The sequence below is a fragment of the Magnolia sinica genome, chromosome 10 (genome assembly GCF_029962835.1).
Source record: "Magnolia sinica isolate HGM2019 chromosome 10, MsV1, whole genome shotgun sequence".
Classification (NCBI taxonomy): domain Eukaryota; kingdom Viridiplantae; phylum Streptophyta; class Magnoliopsida; order Magnoliales; family Magnoliaceae; genus Magnolia; species Magnolia sinica.
In genome coordinates, this window is record NC_080582.1 from 66,046,044 (window position 1) to 66,063,361 (window position 17,318).

Genomic DNA, 17,318 nt, shown 5'->3' on the forward strand with positions numbered 1-17,318 from the left:
AGTTTAAGAAAAGAACGGTCGTCCTTGTCCACAAAGTGGCCATGGTATTATTGAGAGCAAATTCTGACATATTGAAATAATTATGATTCATTGAAAATGTGGTCAAATGATATTTCTAATAAACTTAAGTTTCCTCTAATCTGGGTTATGATGAGGAAGATTCGACCTATATATCAAAACCATGTATTGTCGAGCAAATAAAGCCATAAAACTCTGGCCGCACTTTAAACTAGTCAAATGGGATCTGATTGAAGTTATTTCAGTTGCATTGAAAATCTTATCAAGCAACATTTCTGATGAGCTTAAGATCATCGACAATAGACCATTGGTCAAATTGTAAGAAATCAATTTCATACATTGAATGGTTGTACTTTCGGTAGGTCAATCGGAGTACAATTAAAGTGATTCTAGTATTGTTAGAAAGCTTATATGATTATCTTTCCAATGAGATTAAGATTATTGAAAATGGACAAAAAATGAAGAATATACAAGCATTTAAATAATTTATAGAAAAATAATGAAAACTAATCATTACATTTCTTACTTTATAACTTATATATAAACAATATATATTATATATTATATCTTACGGTTTAAACTATAGGCGCCCACAATGCAACCTGAGGAATTACAGTGTTGGCAGTAGATGGTGGTTGGCAACACTTATATATAAGGGATGAAGGAGATATAAAAAGGGAGAGGAATGAAGGAAGTGAGCCAGAGAGGGAGAAAATGAAAGAGAAAGAAATGAAGATTGAGAGAAAAAAATAGAGAGAATAAAGAGAGATAGAAAAATACAGAGAGGATCTGAGGGTTGGAGTTCACCCGAAGGTGCTGCTCAAGGTGTCTTAAAGATTTTCAACATGACGATATGCTGCCCGACATAGGAGACAAAATGTAACACTCCGACTTTTCAGGACCCAAGTATATGACTCGTTTCCTAAAAACCCGAATGTTAACCTTAAAGGATGGTCAAATTGGAGTATATATTTTTCTTTCAACTATCAGAGTTAGTAGTTAACGTACTATGGGCAATCAAACGTCAAGGGAAATTTCATTATCATTCAACTATTTAGGAAGCTGCCTATAATGACTTATACAAACTAATGTCTACGAAATAACAAATACGCGAATTCCATGATTTATACAAGTGAGATAACAAAATGCATATAAAGTCTGAGTCGCAAGATCGCGCAGCTGCTCTTGGCAATATAGCCATGCATCCTTGGCACTTGTACTTAGCTCCTCATCAGTCTGATCCTGAAAATGACTTAAGCCACTTGTGCTACCTGTACAATTATATATTTAATGGATGAGTGGCCAACTCAGTGTAAATTTTTCTCAAGATTACACACCGCCGCATTAGGTAAGAAATAGTATAAAACATCCGGGCAACCTGTAATGACCCAGAAAATTTTATGCCAAGACCCGAGTACTACCTCTACTTTCCTTAGAAGCTTTTTGGGGTAATTAGCGCTATGCTCGATTGCTTGTGAAATTTGCATCAATCACTTTAAATTTGATCTGCATGACTCTAAACCTGTAGAATGGTTAGCGCTATGTTACTCTGAAATCTGGGATTCATCGCTAAAGCCAGTTGCTCTTGAAAATTTTTGGAAGTTCTAGATCGGACCTGGACTGCGTGTCGAAAGTCCAATAGTGATGATCTTAGGCTGTTGCGGTCACCATGTTGGGCTTGACCATCACCTCAAAAATCAAGTCCATGTGATGTTCTGGGTCGATTTGATTGAGTTCGGAGTGAAGAGTGTGAGAACGGTTGGAAATTAATTAAGATTTTATGAAATCTGAGTCGTGTCGCTTGCGCGATGATTTTAAGCAATCTGACCATTGGATTCTGACCCAATTTCACCCTCTGATCAGGGAAGGTGGTCCAGGCATGTCCTTGTGCTTGTGGACCTGATCGAGATTCGGTGACTGTTGAATTGAGTGTGGTCCGCCACGGCTGATCTGAAGATCCGGTCGGTATGAAAACTCAGCTTGACCTAGATCCATGGTCAAAGATCTTAAGTCCGACCTTTCGTGGTAATAGGCCCACCGGAAGTACTTCGTTGGATCGAGATAGGCTTGTTTTGGTTATACCCTAAGTATACCTTGGCCTTGGGGTTATTTTCATCAATGTTAGGCCTATTTATAGACCTTAAAACCCTAGCTCTCTTTTCCATACGAATTTCCTAACCCTAGCTTAGAAAGAGAGATGGAAAAGAGAGAGAAAGTGAGAGAGAAGTTGGTGAATCATCTTAGATTCTTTCCTGTTCTTCTTCTTCCTTGAACCTTCACTTTAGAATCGTTATTCCGGCGATTTTGAGTTCATCCTTGGGTAAGTTAAACTAACCCTAATCTATGTTAGAGCTTAGAATAGTCTTTGTGTTGTTGTAGCTCATTTCTATTCTTGCTTTAGGTTATCCTGTCGCCGTTGACGAAGACTTATCGTCTGAAATCAGTTCGGTGTTCTTTTCTGGATTAAGGTGCGGACTTTAATCGTATAGGTTATGGTTTTCAAGGCTTTCAATGCCAGTGAATGGTTTATTCTTGCTATGGATGAGATTTCACATGCCAAATGTTATGTTTATTTTGAGTTCCTGATTTGCATGTGTTATATTGAGTTTTGTGTATTCTATGTATATGTATAAAGTACCGTATGCGTATAAAATATGAACATGTGATTGCCATGATTATTTGTCGTGTACTTATGCTAACTGTATGTGCAACAACTCCTTGGTAAAAGGGATTGTCCAAATGTGTGTATTTCAACATACGTCATGTATGTTGTATTATGTATTCTAAGTGTTTGTAGAAATGTCTGAATGATCTAAGGTGTGATATATCCACCTAGTATGGGCGTTGAGAAGCGATCCTCAACTCTCCCACTAGTGTGTATGATTTCCTTCATGCAAGTTACATTCCTTGTTGTTTAATTTCAAGTCTTACTTATGTGAAATTCCATGTTAAGTTGATATTCTTCAAATGCTTATGTACTACATGATTTGAGTTGTTGTTCCATTACTATTATAAATTGTAGATATAAATTTCTGTTGTAGTGGAATGTGTGTGGGACTATGCATTAGTCCAGGAAATCGGTAATCGGCCTTAAGTTCGTGGCTGAGGTTGCTTTCGCCACGTAGGACGTGATTAGACGAACCCGAGTCATATTAGAGTTGTCGGTAGTGGTTTGGCCACATGGAGTGTTTGCGCATTCTATGTCGTTCAACCCAACGTGCGCTCGTGCTAGTCGAGTTCGTCAAGTAACCCGATTGTCCGATATATGTTCACCATGTATGGACGCTACTGCTTGAATCTAGGGTACCGAACTTATCGATGAAATCCTATTAACCATGGTACCTTGATTCGCTAAGACTCATGAGCCGGACATGGTGGTATGGGACACCGTGGTCGAGCTGTCGGCCTACGCTGGGGTGACGAGCCTCCCCGTAGTGACCAGTGAGCAACCAAACTCGTGAGCCGATTATGGTGGTATGAGACACTATATTCGTGCTGTCGGCCTACATTGATTGGTGACGAGCCCTTTGTAGTGACCTCGAGCATACCTGGATACCGCATTGAGGTGACGAGCCTTAGTGTAGTAATGATGGTATGATAGGCGTGCATTGATTGGTGATGAGCCCTTTGCAATGACCTGAAAACATATGATCGTATGAGATTGTCTAGGACTGACGACCCTAGAATGGATCACTGTTTGGATGGTGATATGAGGAAGGTACCTTAGCTTCCCAATCCTGCTGTATGAAAAGGACTAATAACAACTTGGTAATCATGTTCATGCACCGCATTTGCATGTGCTTTGTAGACGTGCCGCACTTTGAGGCGATGTCATGCGTAACGTAAGATGAAGACGCTGAGGGTGTACGCGTGAGGGCACGCATCATTCTGCATACATCTTTGCATTAACAAGAGTACTTAGGACATGTTTAATTGTTCTGTTTTATCATTACTGCTTGATTGAACTAATAACATGTTAACCTTTGCTTTATTGTTTCACTGAGTTGATCACTCACTCCCACGTTCTAGGGCGGTGTTAAACACCCACCAGACTCTGTCTTAGCTGCTGATGTTGCAGATGTTGATGCGACTTCTGAGGCAGAGCGAGAGATTGATGATGATGAGGCTGCTTTCTCTTTTATACAGTTTTCAGACGGGTTCTAGTGAGCCTCGTTCTGATGCGCGGGATGCTGGGATTTCTTTTGGGAATTAAATGATGTAATTTGATACTTGTAATTTTGATAGCAACACTTACATTATGACCTGGTATGTGTATGTATTTCAGGGATTCGCACATGTACACACATATGATTCTATAAGTCTTCCGCTTACTTTCTTCACTTATCCCTGAATTATATTTGCTAATTGGCTTAATCTATTCCATGTTTTATGCACTAATACAGACAACATACATCCATTATAAAATATGTTGCATAAGTGATGTTTTGGAACTAGGGAGCTGAGTTATGCTCGACCCCTGAATTTCAGTGCGTTACACAACCAAAACAGAGTAAATGCAGTCTTATTATATGCATGGATGCGTGAATGAAATCATCACCCCGAGGATGCTCATCCGTGTGGACATTGGGTTCATCACCCATGCAATCATTATCCCGAGAAAAACATTCAGTCGGACATTGGGCTCGTCACCCATGCAATCATCGTCCCGGGAAAAACATCGAGTCGGACAAATACGTACATCACGTATGATAGCAATAGATGCTGGTCTGTGCCATGTATGCATGATTAGCTAACCTGTTATTAGTCCAATTATAACCAGCTAATTTAAATAAGCTCAAAGGTCACTACGGGGGCTTAAGTTGCTAGTGTAGGCTGACAGCTTGGGCATAGGTCTCATACCACCATCCCCGGCTCATGAGGCTACCACCTCAGGATATTTAATAGAAACCCATCGACTAGTGGCCAATCATATTTTAGTATATGGGGCTTATCATCGCATGGTTGCACAATGTAAAACATCGAACCCAAATAGGGCAAATATAGAAACAAAGCTACATAGGGCGAATGTCAAAACTAAGCCACATAAGGCAAAAATATACGATAAAAGACCATCCTTAAAAATTCACTTGGACATAGCAACCCCTAGATGGTAAGCCCACATCAATGTTAAATTTCAGCCACCATTCAATGACCACTAAGTCGCAGGTCCATTCCAATCACAATCAATTGAGTTACATCCCAAGTATGGGTGTACATTTATAAGTAGGGGTTTCCCACTAATGTATCAGTTTAAGTTCCATAAGCAATCCATAAGTAATCCACAAGCATGAATAAATATGCAGGATAAATATTAAGCATGAAATGTAGCAATTTAATTCCAACGATTAACACATATGACTATGAAATGGAGATATCAATTATAAATTAAAATAAGAACTATAACTTAAGCTAATGGGAAAATGGAAAGCTCAAGGGGAAGAAATCATCACCTGATGAACCGAATCACCCTCTGGTGTCGCTAAGTGCTTGTGCCCTTAGAATTGAATCCTACCACAATCATGAACTTGTACAATTAGATCCAAGTTCTATGCGCTACCTAGATTTAAGATCGTATCCTAGGGTTTAGTTATAGGCTTAGATTTTTAGGATTTGAATCCCAAATTATCATTGTTATTATTATTATTGTTGTTGTTATTATTATTATTATTATTATTATTGTAAAATGGATCAAATAATATTTATAATAGGAGTATTAATCCACCAATATTAATAATGATGGTTCGCAAGCGGGTACTTAAATATACCAACAATGCCTAATGTTCTTATAATAACAATTAATCTATTAATTAATAGATTTACTAGAGATAGAATATTTACTAACAATAAAGAGACGATGACTAATAATAATATTCATATTAATAATAATTATATTAACCCCACAATGAAGGTGATAATATTTTCTATTGGTAATAATAATAACTATCAATACCGAGTCTTTCCATGATAATTCGTAGGGATAGTAAATAAATATAAGTGTCTAATAATCATAGTTCTGTTTATAATATTCAATGCTAATATGAAGAATTAGTTAATGGTTAACCCTGCTTAGTACCCTGTTTAAGGTTAAAGTCTTAACTCAGGGTTCGGATTACCTAGGTTTAGGGTGTTATCCATTAATCAAATCTTAGACTTTGGTTTAGAGTTTGAAATCTAACTCATATAATTAATTTATAATAATATTAGAATGAAGTAAAAATAAATAATAATTGCCTATTAATACTAACAACATTATTCTTAAAATAAATAACCTACTAATGACAAAATAGGAATAGCATGGTAAGTGTTAATGTCTAATATCTATAATAACTAACACTAGCCAAATTAACCTAACAGTGGTTAACCACATTGCACTAATGATGATAATAAATCATACAATCTACATTAGGAGAGGAAGTTGACTTAAATTAGTTGACTTGGTTCGGCTAGTTGGTTCGAGTTGAATCAACTCAGTTCGGCATCCGAGTTGGCTCGGGTCAACACAACCACTAACCCCCTCCTTCTCTCTTTCTTTCTTCTTTCCCTTTTCTTCTTCTTTTCTCCTCACCCAAGACCCTACATCAGCAAGTCTCTGGACTAACCAAAACCGTCCTGACTCGCCCAACTCGACTCAACGAGTTTTAGCCTAGTCGAGTTGACTCGGAATGACTCCCCCTCTCTCTTTTCCTCCTCTTCTCCTTTTCTTTCTTTCCTCTTTCTACTTTTTTTCAAACACTGGAACGTCCAGCAATGGACACCCAACTTGACAGGACTTGGGCCGGACATGGCTGACTCGGCAGCGAGTCTTCTCTCTCTCTCTATCTTATCTTCTCCTTCCTCCTACTTCTTTCCTTCTGTCAAATAAGTCCAGCAATCTGGATCATCCGATATTCAGCAAGGTCAAGACTCGTCCACAACCCAACCCAATGAATGGACTAGTAACCCAACGCCGTCCAGTAGAGTTTGGACTCAGACGGGGTCTGGTTAAGTTTGACTAAGTTGCACCGTGAGTTGTTGGACTTAGCGGAGATGAATGGGCGCATGACCATCTTCTCACTCTCTTCTTCCTTCCCGACGGCACCAGCAACTCGGGACCTGACCTGACTGAGCCCGGGCGGGTCAGGTCGCGTGGGTACGGTGCAACAGCAGCCCTCCTCACGTTCTTCTCTCTTTCTTCTTTCATTTTCTATCTCTTTCTCTCTTTCCTTTTTCTTTCTTCCTTTGCTAGAATCTCAACATGGCCCTGAACCAAACCTGACTCGAATCGTGACTCGACTGAGTCAAGCTGGTGCACACGCAACAATAGCAATCGCTCTTTCTCTATTTTCTCTCTTTTCTCCTGGTTACTCGGTAGGAATCCCGAGAAAATATGCCTCTTTTTATAAATGTAGGGTAGTTCACGGATGCCCTAGCCGTTACAATGAACGGCCAGGATAACCGTCGTTCTCACGTTCTCCCCTCCACTTTCTGCTTTGCGTGGGAGCAATCTGCTTATGGAATTGATTTCATAATATCATGGCCCACCAAATGAGCGTTTTAGATCCGAAAATGAGGCCCATAACGGGAAAGATGATGACATCTCCCATGGCGGATTTTAATTTAAGGAGTATCCTGATGATCTAGTCCATTTGCATGGCTTGGATGGGGCCACTGATCACTGCAGGGCCCACTTATCCCAGCAATCATAGTCGTTTGCCCACACCTCATAATATTTCCCACCTCTCACGGATTTCTCACGAGATGAGAAACTCCAGACTGTGGAGCCATCATTGCCCTAGAGGCGACGACTAAGATCCATCCACAGAGCCTGCTATGAGGCTTAGATCGCGCCAGGGAGACCTTCTCGAAGTGGAACTGTCTCCTAGGTCGGCTCATCTAGTAGGCATTTACCTACCCGTTTTCTGCACTAAAGGAGGGGCATTGGATCGTTTCTACGAAGGGAGGTTGGGATTGAAGGAAGGCATCGGGCGCGGATCGCCAGCGTGGCGGCAAGACGTGCTTTCCATTTTTGGTAGAAATCCGCACGCGCGTTACGGTTGCAACACAGCTCGTGTGCACGTACCCTCACGAAAACATGTGGAAATTTTGGGGTTTGATCTTATTTTTACCCTCTACAGGATGAACGGTTCGGATTGGATCAAGGTGTCCCACCTTGATCGCAATGGTCTAGTTTTGGGGCGACAAAAAACACAAACTTGCTTGCACCGTTTGTTTCTACTGTTGTACGGATGCACATGTGTGTGGGGTCTTTGTATGCACTTGAGTTTAGGTCACTTTCGAGGGGCACACACGATGGACGGCTCTGATCATCTTGATGATCGATCATGATGGCCCACCAATCCGACGTACGGACGACCCTATTTCAAACAACTTGAAGGCGGGAAAGAAAGAGAGAGGATTCTCTCTTTTTTGGAAAGCCTCGAGTCGAACAACGTTTGACCGAGCTGGCGGTCTGGTGTACGTCTGGTGCAACAATACTAGTGTGCACACCACTCCTGTGTGGGGTCCACTGAGGTGCCTAGACGGAATCCACTCCGTTCGGTCGATTCCTCTACTCGTAACAGGTCATCATACAAATTTCCAGCCAGTCGCATTAGCCCGATGGGCCATAAACTTGGATTTCCGTCTTTAAATTGTAAGTTTTCATTGATCTGCTGGCCAGATTGCATTCAATCTGATCATCCATAGTTGTAAGGGTCTTAGGGCCTACCTAGATAAGATTCAACGGGTGAAGTGGTGGCCTGATAGCCTAGGTCTGATGATCAGGTGGCAGGACCTTAATTGTAGGGTTACGTCAATCTAACGGTCAAATTCAATCAAAATTTGACCACCAATGGTTCTAGAATTTTTGGGTTAGGTGGTCACTTAGTGCATATCGTCTAATGATTCGCTATGAGCCTAATGGACGAATCAGATTAATTCCAAAACGATCATTGATGATTCCCAGGATTCTCAACCCAACTTAGGTGAAAATCACCAATAGGTTTAGTGATCAAGTGGCCTAAAATAGTTTTCTCTAACGATGTGGTGGTTCATCTCGAATAATAACGGATGGACTGCTTAATATATAAGTGGGGAGTTCATTCAACAGTTAGATGTTATCAAGTTTAATTATTGCTGACAAAGGTTCCTAGGGCGTGTTTTAAGTAAAGTCCCGATAGTCGAGTAGTGTGTCCCAAGTGTTTCAGGCCCTGATGAATGGTGGATCTTGCGTCCTAAGGTTGACGATAACCTAATGGCGAACTTATTCAATTAAATGACTATTCGTCTCATCAGAGTCGTGGATTTGATGTGCGGTGATTAATCCAATGTTTCCCCTAATAGTTTAGTGGTTCATGGATGAAGATTATGATGAATAATTTAAATAGATGGGTTGACCTTGATGCTGATTGCATGACTGACCTTATTGTATGGTTATGATGAAAATTGTTTGTATTGATCTAGGGCCAAACTCGATTTGAGGTATTTTAGGTGCGATGTCATGCACCTTGATTGCGAGTCGAATGATCATTAATGGCACAATCTCCTGCTGAGAAGTCAAGGGCCGTTCAAGGGCAGGTTGAGCTCGAATGAGCTAGTTAAGGTGGGCGAATCGTGGGTAAGCAAGCGATGTGTGGATTATGATTTTTTTTTCTTTTTGTGTTGTTACACGTGCTTGTGCTAAATTTGATTTAAGTGGTAACACCTGAGTACTAAAAAGTATGAGGTGTTACACAAAGTCAACCATTAAAGAAGTCATTAAAACTAAGAGTTTGTCTATCTCTATTTAATTCGCATTTCTCTCCACACATTCCAAGTGCATTAATTATATCCACGTTTCCTTATATCTCATTTAGCATTATTCTCCCTCTTTTATTTTCTCTTAATTAATTTGCCTGATAATGATCTTAAATCCTGCGAAGCATGACAAGGTGGCATTTTATTTTATTCAATGCATTTTTTACTTTATTTGCCTACCCGGGGCTACTTGGCTCTGGGATGTAAGGCTAAATAGTTTTTTCTTATTTTTACATACTCTACCCTTATGGGTTATGTAAAGCATGACCAAATATAAAAATGCTGAAACTCCATTGAATCCCAAAAAATTATAAAATCTTGTGAAGTAGAGACCGCACATTGTGCTGACGAAAAAGTGTGCTTAAGCCCTTCTTTTTCTGTCATCGAGGCTCTTAATCATAATTTATGATCACAGACTAACCGCGGGAGTCAGTAGAGTTAGAAAATCGTGAGATTCCCTGACCCCTAAGCAATTCTACGATTTCTAGCTGGTGGTAGATTTTAAGCTTCATTTGGCTAGTGACAACTCCAAATCAAATATATTTTTATATTCAAGTTAATAACATACTTTGGCTACACTAACAAATCAATACCAAATCCAAGGAAGTGAGGGCACTGCCACGTTGAGGTGGGAGGGGTTCACAATAACCCAATCAAACCATTCATTTCTATTGTCAAGATGATCAAACCGAACACCTTCAATATCAGACTGCAAATCTTCGATTTTGGATCAGTTGGACCAATTGGATTGCTGATCTCCATTTTTGGATTAATTGGACAATTTATCTTATGAGTATAATCATATTGTTTGTTCATCTTCGACATTGATCTAATTAGGCCGTTGATTTTCAAAATTAGCTATTCATTTTTCAATATCCACGCCATCAAACAAATTCATTTCTATTTTCAACACCATCAAACCGTTCACTTTCAATATTGATCTTTGATTTTGGATCAATCGTACCAATTAGAATGTTGATCTTCATTTTTTGGATTAATTGGACAGTTTATCTTATCAGTATATTCATATTGCTCATCTTTAGTATCATTTGAATAGGACTTTCATTTGAACATTGATCTAATGTTGATTTTTAAAATTAGCTCAATCGACCACTGATCTTCAATTTCAACACAATCAGACAATTCATATTTAGTATTAGTTCAGTTGGGAAGTTGATCTTCACTTGTCTTTGATATATGGCACCATTCAACTTTGGTATTGTTAAGGCAGCTTCAGCTGCCTTCCCCCTATAGCTGCTTGTTTTTTAGGCTTATGGGCTCTGTATTCTTTTCTCGCTTTGCAAGTATTTCAATAAATTTCAGTTCTCCCTCTCTCATAGAAAAAAAAAAAAAAAACTTTGGTATTGTTTGAATCAGACCATTCAACTTTGGCGTTGGTCAAATTGGGCCGTTGCTTTCAATAATGACATATCAATTTGTTTTTGATATGTGCAATGTCATTTCAGTATTGTTTGAATCGGACCATTCAGCCTTCAGCTTTGACGTTGGTTCAATCGGGGCCCTGATTTTCAACATTGACCTACCAGACATTGGTCCGATCGGGCCCACGACAAATCAGTTGGCCTGTTGATCCTCAATTTTTAGATTAATGTCCAATGTAGATCATGTTCATCTTTAATATCATTCGAATCAGACCATTTCAGTTTCGACGTTGGTCTAATCGGGCCCTGACTTTCAATATTGGCCTACCTAGACAAATCAATAATAAAAAAGCAGTTGGTTCACCTATGATTATGGATAAAAAATGAGGCCCATATGGACTTTAGAATGCCATCTTGTGGAGAGAGAAAGCTAAAGTTGATAAGATAGTAAAAGCTATTTTTAAAAGGTAGCCCAACAACGTTTTACCTATCTCTATGTTCTATTCAGGAGTTGATGAGATAGTAACTTTTGAACAAAATTCCTTTACTGTAACCAAACGCATCCTATGCTTATCAAGAAGCTAAGCTACCCAAACAGTGTTTTTTTTACACAGCTGTGATTTTTGAACAGAAAGTTGCAACCAAACATACCCTAAGATAGTTATGAAGCGGTTTGATTTTTTGTTGGACTTGTTCCCAACTGCTCAATTCATAGCCGGATCACTAGCTGGAAAATCACTGTGTCCAGAACCTAGCCATTAAGAAGAAGAAAGTCATCATTGTTGGACTTCTTCCCAACTACCCAAGTCAGTAGCTGTGGATCACCTGACCCATCTATCTGGAAAATCACTGTGTGTAGATCATTTGAAAGATGGATAGGGATTGATCTGTTCAGTTTGATTTACAATTGCACGATTGCCATCCATTCGTGGCCACATGTAGGTAGGGAGGGATCTCTTTGTATGTTCTGTTTGATCTTCTACTTCAGGCCAATAACTTTTGGAAATCACACAGAGCAGATGATCGTAGACATCAATTTGCTCCTGTTGACTTTGTTCTCTTTGATATTCAATTGCAGGTAACACAATTTTCTTGTTGACTGCATTTTTCATCTCAACTTTCCTATTGATATTATTAAGCTGAGCATAATTTTCAATCACAGGCCATTCATAGCAATGACCCCGTTTTAGTCCAGATCAATCACCACCACACCTCCACATGTTAGGTAGCTATTGGGCGAATAACTTGGTAAAAAATCACACTGTATTTCCAGCCATAAATAAATGCCAGACGTTAGCTAGATAGTATAAATCAGCAATTTTCAATCACAGGCCATTCATGGCGATGACCCCATTATAGTTCAAGATCAAGCACACCGCCTCCACCTGTTAGCTATTCGGCCTATAACTTGGTTGAAAATCACACTGAGCAGATGTTTCGGTAACACAATTTTCTTGTTGACTGCATTTTTCATCTCAACTTTCCTATTGATATTATTAAGCTGAGCATAATTTTCAATCACAGGCCATTCATAGCAATGACCCCGTTTTAGTCCAGATCAATCACCACCACACCTCCACATGTTAGGTAGCTATTGGGCGAATAACTTGGTAAAAAATCACACTGTATTTCCAGCCATAAATAAATGCCAGACGTTAGCTAGATAGTATAAATCAGCAATTTTCAATCACAGGCCATTCATGGCGATGACCCCATTATAGTTCAAGATCAAGCACACCGCCTCCACCTGTTAGCTATTCGGCCTATAACTTGGTTGAAAATCACACTGAGCAGATGTTTCCAGCCATAAATAAACAGTCCGGATGTTAGCTAGATAGTATAGATCAGCTTAATTTTCAATCACAGGCCATTCATGGCAATGACCCCATTATAGTTCAGATCAAGCATACCACCTCCACATGTTAGCTATTCAGCCTATAACTTGGTTGAAAATCACACTGAGCAGATGTTTCCAGCCATAAATAAACAGTCCGGATGTTAGCTAGATAGTATAGATCAGCTTAATTTTCAATCACAGGCCATTCATGGCGATGACCCACTATAGGTTCCAGATCAAGCTAGCCACCTCCACATGTTGGATATTCGGCAAATGACCTGGTTGAAAATCTTCCAGCCATAAATAAACAGTCCGGATGTGAGCTTAATTTTTAAACCACTGGTGAAGACCCACTATATGAACAGTCTTGATCGACTGCTGGCAACAAACTCTCAAAAACAATATCACTTCATAAACATATTTTCACCAAAAACACAATTTCGTTTTCTACACATACGCCCCAATGAATCTCACTCCCAATTACATATACATAATGCATAAGCCATCACTAAACATGTGAATCCCCTTATTCCCAAAGCTCTTCAAGAGACAGAGAAAATAAAGTCATTGCTACATCTAACCCATCATAGATGAGCCCCGTGGATTCCAAAAAGGATTCTGATTCTCATAGCTATTGTTGTGGAATGGGTTATTCACAAAGCATTCGCTGTTACTACTGTGGAAGTTATCTTCCTTTCGATTGCTGAAAGGAGCCTGTTGTTTTGATTGGCATTGGTTGTTATGGTAGAAGAGATTTGGATGGAAGTTCTCGTCATTTTTATCGTCGAATGCCACCCACCCTGCTGAATTATTATTTTTCTCTCTGGCAGCATTTCGCAAGGAGTCCATCTCACCAACATGATCTTTGAACTCCTTTTTCACGACATCCAACACAATGTCGCCGTACCTATCACACCATGACCTAAATAAAAAAGATTTGAATAATAAGTTCAATTATAGTATATTAGCATTGATTCAAATAGATTAGATTAGATCTGGTGAGCCTTACTGTGGAAACTGGGATGACCAAAAAGTTTTCAAACTGGCTTATCTTCCATAGAAAGTAGGCCATTTAACCATCTATTCTAGCTACTGATTCAAGGGTTAGGGATATTGCAGTCAGAGAAATCTTTGGGCATCCCAAAGTTTAATGTGGTCTCTGATGGACCAATCATATGGATCTTCAAAAGCTTGGGCCCACATGTACGAATGCTGCTGTGGCTCATAAACTTCAAAATTTCTAACAGATGGATAAATAGATAGACAATGCAGTATTTCTTACTTGGGGAAGAACTTTTTCAGGTCGGCTTTATCGACGGGAAGCCTGGTCGAGATCGCATCGATTTGTTCATTCCTGATAAAGACCAGGAAAGATGCAATCAATGAGTGGTGAACACATGAAGGACATGTTTGGCTGCTCAGTCAAACTGAATTGCAATCCCTTCAATTCATTGCAGTGGGGTGGCATCATTTTAATTGGGAATGGCAATCAATCAAACCTCAATTATAGTTCAAGAAGCTGAAATTGAAATGGTCGCCACATTTGCCATTTACTCCCTATTGAATTTAACTGTACAGAATTCAAAGGAACATCCAAACACAAACAAACCAAATTGCGGCATGAATTGAAACAAGGTGGGATAAATCAAAATGTGGGTTTCGGTAGAGAATATTACGAGAAACTGAGGTTTGGATTTGAGGTGCACAGTTCCGTCTGAATCCGCGACAGCTCCTTCTTTATGTTATCTCCCAAAACCTTCAAGAAAGAAAGATGAAGTATATCCGGAAGTGATGAATTGTTTCAATGGGGACAATATGTGAAGGCTACTCGCAATGGTAGGATTTCTCTCAAATGTGGGTCAGTTAGATAAAAGTTATGAAAGATTTACGCATATAAATATTTGAATTTCCGAACCTTGTCAATGAAGAAATCCGATGCTGATCCATCTGAATGTATCGTCTTCTTAATGAGTTTTGTATTGGGACCCTCCCCAATTGGACTGGCTACGAGTGTGCAATCAGCCGATGAGGGGACATCATCAGACCTCTCCCCAGGAGGCAGATAAGGCATCGTCAATTCGTCTTCACAACTACTTTTCTTCCATTTCTTGAACCCATCGAAACTCCATTGTTTTTTCGCTGATTTTGTTACTTTCTCATCAGTGCCCGGTACAAGATCCTCGCCGGGCTCCTCACTTTGCTCCTTCTGAAACAGAGAACGAAAGGCTTTTTTCTTCACCTTATCCATGCCCCTTTCTTTCTCGGTCTTGATGGATGCTGGCGGCGAGCTCTCAGTCATTAAAATGGACGCGTTCTCGTCTCCATTAACTTTTGGTAGGCTTTCCCAAAATGGGTTTTCTTTGAAAGACAAAAATGGGCTTGTAGTAGTAGATGGGCGGTTCAGATCGATCGTGCACAAGGGTTCAAGTCCCTTCTTTCCCTTGTTTTTTCCTGATTTATATGGTGAGGGAATGCCCATCATGGTCACTGCTCCTTTGATCTGTTTCATTGGAGACCGATGCTTCGCATTGCTCTTCAGTGGTGTGGTATCTTTATCGGTCGAGCATTGTTCATCCTTAAGCTCAATCACTGACCATTCGTCTTCGGGGGTTGTGGACCCCACGATGATCACATCTCTGCAATCAATTGTTGCTCCTTGGACGGCTAGCCTCTGCAGCAGAGGCCTCTTTGAAGCATGGTACTCATCTGCAGAAATGCATTTCGCGTGGAACAACTCCTACACAAGAAGATCGAAAATGAATGAATTCACACCCATTTTATTTTGATGAAATGGAAATCAATCATACAGAAGTCTGATTTGATTGGGCCAGCATCCCATAAAGGGCCCCACGTTTCAGGGATCCACTTCGTTCATCCGGTGGGCCCCAATTGGTGGGTGGTGGATCAAAGGAGCAGTGTCCATTTGAGATAGGTGATTCTGGGGAAGAACTCCTTTTCAATGATCCACACCATTCAATCATTTCAATGCAAATGGACAGTCCAATAAAAGTCAGATGGATGGGATGAGATGCACTGACCTTTTTTGGTCCATTCCTCACCAATTGGGGCCAACAAGATGGACGGAACGGACCGCCGGAAGGTGGGTCCCGTGCATTTTGGCTGGCCCCAATGAGAAAATGAAGCTAATTCAATCAAGCTTCTATAATACTTCTTTTCTTTTATGATCTTACCTGCAGAAACAGCAACTTGTCTCGGACGATTACGGGCTGCTCCTGATCGGCCGGAGAAGCGATGAGTGTATCAAGGAGGTGGGACCGGTAGGCCGATACCTCATTTTCAGCCAAGATTCCTTCCTTGTGGAGACCAATCAAGTTGAGTATCCGATGGAACGATTCTTGCTGCCATTTGAGGTTCTCTGACTGTTGCTTGGCAAGCTTCTGCTCTGCAGCGAGGGCCGGCAATCGCCGCTTCTTGAGAGAAAATGGGAGGATGGTCTTGCACAGAGAGGTGATTGTGTCATGTAGAGAAGAGTAGTAAGCTGGGGTGTATGTGTAGACCATTTTCTACCGTTGGATTTTTTGACGGTGTTTTATGGAGCTTGGGATGGAGATGAAGGTGAATTGCAGAGAGATGCTGCAGATTGGTGTTGTAAAAGAAAAAAATTTCTTCAGATTTTTGTGAAATTTGGGGGTTTTTCTGCATGAAAGGGCCTTTCTTTTTTAAGAAGGAATTTTGGTTTGAGCTTTGAATTTAAAAATGAAAGACGTCCAACGGTAACACGAACTAGCCGTTGGGGTCCTTCCCGTTATTGAGGCGAATTGCGAAACAGTCCTCGACGTCATCGGGACAGGTGGAGGATATTCGCGCAAATGGGGTTGAGAATGATCTTCGCGGACCGATGTGGTCCTGAAGTATGAATTACAGATCCTGTCCGCTCATCATGTGGAGACAACTTTACATAATTTAATATTCTTAGATGCCAAGTGGTCAGACGTGTATTTTCGATTTTTATACATCCATTTCCCGTACTTTTTTCGTCCATCCCATGAGCAGATTGACAATTGTTATTAGATATAATAAAAATCACAGTAAGATTTGTCCGATTAACGGACTGGATCTTGCACACGTATGCCATTCTAAGCTAGAGCTAAGGTTGGCACTAGCCCACATCCCAGGCCTGTAGGGCTGGGCTTGAAATCTAGGCCCAATGTCTAGCGAGCCGGGTTAGGGCTAATAAATGGTCCAGCCCAGCCTGTTGGAACTCGGATTAAGTCCTACCGGGTTGGACGGAATCAGTCCAGGCAGGGGCTCTGTGGGGACCACCGTGATGTATGGGTTTAATCCAC

General features: G+C 40.4%; 1 protein-coding gene across 1 annotated transcript; it reads right to left on the minus strand.

Annotated features, from left to right (window-relative positions):
• Positions 1–13,293: 13,293 nt before the first annotated feature.
• LOC131216902 (uncharacterized) lies at positions 13,294–16,626 on the minus strand. The gene is made up of 5 exons (XM_058211506.1): positions 16,203–16,626; positions 14,927–15,748; positions 14,688–14,767; positions 14,294–14,365; positions 13,294–13,933 (listed from the first exon to the last, which is right to left on the minus strand). The coding sequence occupies exons 1-5, from the start codon at positions 16,530–16,532 to the stop codon at positions 13,588–13,590; spliced, it is 1,650 nt and encodes a 549-aa protein (XP_058067489.1). The 5' UTR covers positions 16,533–16,626; the 3' UTR covers positions 13,294–13,587.
• Between the last annotated feature and the right edge of the window lie 692 nt (positions 16,627–17,318).